The sequence below is a fragment of the Rutidosis leptorrhynchoides genome, chromosome 10 (genome assembly GCF_046630445.1).
Source record: "Rutidosis leptorrhynchoides isolate AG116_Rl617_1_P2 chromosome 10, CSIRO_AGI_Rlap_v1, whole genome shotgun sequence".
Classification (NCBI taxonomy): Eukaryota; Viridiplantae; Streptophyta; class Magnoliopsida; order Asterales; family Asteraceae; genus Rutidosis; species Rutidosis leptorrhynchoides.
This window is the reverse complement of record NC_092342.1, coordinates 171,341,117-171,344,287: the sequence shown is the minus strand read 5'-3', so window position 1 is coordinate 171,344,287 and position 3,171 is coordinate 171,341,117. Positions and strand designations below refer to the sequence as shown.

Genomic DNA, 3,171 nt, shown 5'->3' with positions numbered 1-3,171 from the left:
AAGATTATAACTATAGAAATCTTGAATATAAATATTACTGTGGAACTGATTAAGCTAAAATTTTTATTAGATTATGATTTAAAGAAATTAATAGAATTATTATAATTATTGATATCATTCTTATTATAGTACAACATAGTATTAAAATCATTATCATTATTATTTTTATTAACCTTATTATAACTTTTATCATTATTATATAGTATCATTAATATTTCTAATATTAGTAATGTCATAATTATAAGTAATATCATAATTTGTAATTCTATCATTATTATTATCACTATTGGAATTATTAATATTAACAGTTTATTAGTAATATTAAGTATTATCAACATTATCATTTTTTTCCATTACAACTATTAACTTAGTATAATTATAATTACTAATTCCAACAAACAAATGATAATCATATAAAAGCATATTTAACTTAACTATATGTTCATTTAAAATGAATACATTTAACAAAATAAATAAAAGATATATATGTTATTAATACAAAAATTGTAATATATATATATATATATATATATATATATATATATATATATATATATATATATATATATATATATATATATATGTTCGACTACGATTATGTGTATTAATAAAATATACAAATGATATAGGTTCGTGCATCCAAGGCCAACCCTGCATTGTTCAATATTGTCATATGTATTTTTACTAAAAATACATTAGGTGAGTTTCATTTGCTCCCTTTTTAAATGCTTTTACAATATATATTTTTGGGACTGAGAATACATGCGCTGCTTTTATAAATGTTTTACGAAATAGACACAAGTAATCAAAACTACATTATATGGTTGAATGATCGAAGCCGAATATGCCCCTTTTTTCTTGGTAACCTAAGAATTAGTAAACCAATCTACTAATTGATGCGAATCCTAAAGATAGATCTATGGGCCCGACGAACCCCATCCAAAGTACCGGATGCTTTAGTACTTCGATGTTGTTTTTATCATGTCCGAAGGATTTCCCGGAATGATAGGGGATATTCTTATATGCATATTGTTAATGTCAGTTACCATGTGTTCAATCCATATTAATGATTTTTGTCTCTATGCATGGGACGTATATTTATGAGAACTGGAAATGAAATTCTTGTGGTCTATTAAAATGATGAAAATGATTATTTATGTTAAAATAATGAACTCACCAACCTTTTGGTTGATACTTTAAAACATGTTTATTCTCAGGTATGAAAGAAATCTTCCGTTGTGTATTTGCTCATCTTAGAGATATTACTTGGAGTCATTCATGACATATTTCAAAAGACGTTGCATTCGAGTCGTCGAGTTCATCAAGATTATTATTAAGTCAATTATAGATGGATATATTATGAAAGAGTATGCATGCCGTCAACTTTCGATGTAAATGAAAGTTTGTCTTTTAAAAAACGAATGCAATGTTTGTAAAATGTATCATATAGAGGTCAAGTACCTCGCGATGTAATCATATGTTATTGTATTAGTCCTTATGGATTAGGACGGGTCATCTCATGTAACCAGTTGGAGTCTGGTTGTGATAGCTGTAAGTCACCCATTTACGATAGATTCTCGCTGGAATTGTTCTATCTCTATCACCCGGTATTAGTTGCCCAAGTCCCGTTATGTGTACCATACTATCAAAAGGAAAAAAATAATTAGTACTAAATATAAATATATATTAACTATATACATAATTCATCAGTGGTTGTGGTCTTCTTTAGCAGGTGGAACGGGCAGGTGGTGGTGCCTCGAACTCGGTAATTGCGAATAAAAAATCTGTGTAGACAATATTTTTGGTTACGTTAGGCCCGTGGTCTTCGTGTTTTTTAATTAGCAGTTTCAAACTGCCCGGTGATGTAGCTCTCGACAGCGCAACATAGAGCTGCCCGTGATCGAATAGAGGTTTTGGTAGATAAACTCCAATTTGGTTGAGTGATTGACCCTGGCTATTGTTTATAGTTATCGCGTATGAGATTTTTAACGGGAATTGTTGTCTCTTCAGAATGAACGGCAACATTGGTTCCTTGTGGATAATGCTCATTCTTGGGAAAAAGACCTTCTCACCGACGCGGGTGCCCGTAATAATTTCGGCTTCCACTGACTTAGCTAACATCTGCGTAATTATCATTCGGGTGCCATTACAAAGCCCACCTGCTATAGTAATGTTGTGAAGCAGAATGGCGGGTGCACCCTTTTTTAAATGCAGCTCATGCAGTGGCAACCCAGGGTAGTTCAGCGTATTTAGATATTCTGCAGGGTAGAGCAACTCTGCCTCACCACGTCATTTCCATGTGGAGTTACAGTGTCGTAGCTGCAGTAAGTTGTAACTGTACCATCTACCATATCGACGATTAAGCTGTTTATCGTATCGGCAGCGTCGTTCTTGGGACAGAAAATTGCTTTTTGCTGCAGGTCAACTGCGGATGGATTTTGCAACGATTCACGAGGGTATATAAAAGAAATCAGATTTGCCAATCCATTTTCGTCATTAAGAATACAGAACTGATCAGGGATTTGTACCCAATGACTATTCAACGGGTCTTCTGTGTCAGGCACACCAATTTCACCATTTCCTACCCTCAACAACCACTTCAAAAATTCTGCGTTCTTCACCCTCATTGATGGTGTCAGCCCTGGCCTAAGTAGTCGCATGTTTTCTGCAAGTATGAAAACCTTGAATTGCTGCCACAAATGTGAAATTGTAATACAAGCACCAAGGATAGCTGATTTCCCTCCTTTTGTCTGAATAGGTAACGTTTGTTTAAAGTCACCACCAAGTATCACGGACTTACCACCAAAATATTCTTCAGTGTTTCCTAAAATATCTCGAAGACTCCTATCAAGAGCTTCGAAACAGCGCTTATCATTCATTGGCGCCTCATCCCATACAATAAGGTCTGTGTTATGCAGTAATGTCACCATCTGCGTATTTTTCTTGACGATGCACATCGATTCATCAGTTATGACCAGCGGTAGTTTGAATCGAGAATGTACGGTTCTTCCCGAAGGTAGAAGTAGAGATGCAATGCCAGATGATGCAACAGCAAGAACTATCTTACCTCTAGATCTCAGTGCTGTGATTATGGCTTTCCATAAGAATGTCTTCCCGGTGCCGCCGTGCCCGTATACATATACATGTTCAGTTTATTCATTCAACAAAGCG

General features: G+C 34.1%; 2 protein-coding genes across 2 annotated transcripts; both read right to left on the bottom strand.

Annotated features, from left to right (window-relative positions):
- Positions 1-1,725: 1,725 nt before the first annotated feature.
- LOC139870723 (uncharacterized) lies at positions 1,726-2,121 on the bottom strand. Its single transcript, XM_071858505.1, has one exon. It carries the CDS (start codon positions 2,119-2,121, stop codon positions 1,726-1,728), a length of 396 nt encoding a protein of 131 aa, XP_071714606.1.
- A 128-nt stretch (positions 2,122-2,249) lies between these two features.
- Positions 2,250-2,930, bottom strand: LOC139870722 (uncharacterized). Its single transcript, XM_071858504.1, has one exon. It carries the CDS (start codon positions 2,928-2,930, stop codon positions 2,250-2,252), a length of 681 nt encoding a protein of 226 aa, XP_071714605.1.
- Positions 2,931-3,171: the final 241 nt, after the last annotated feature.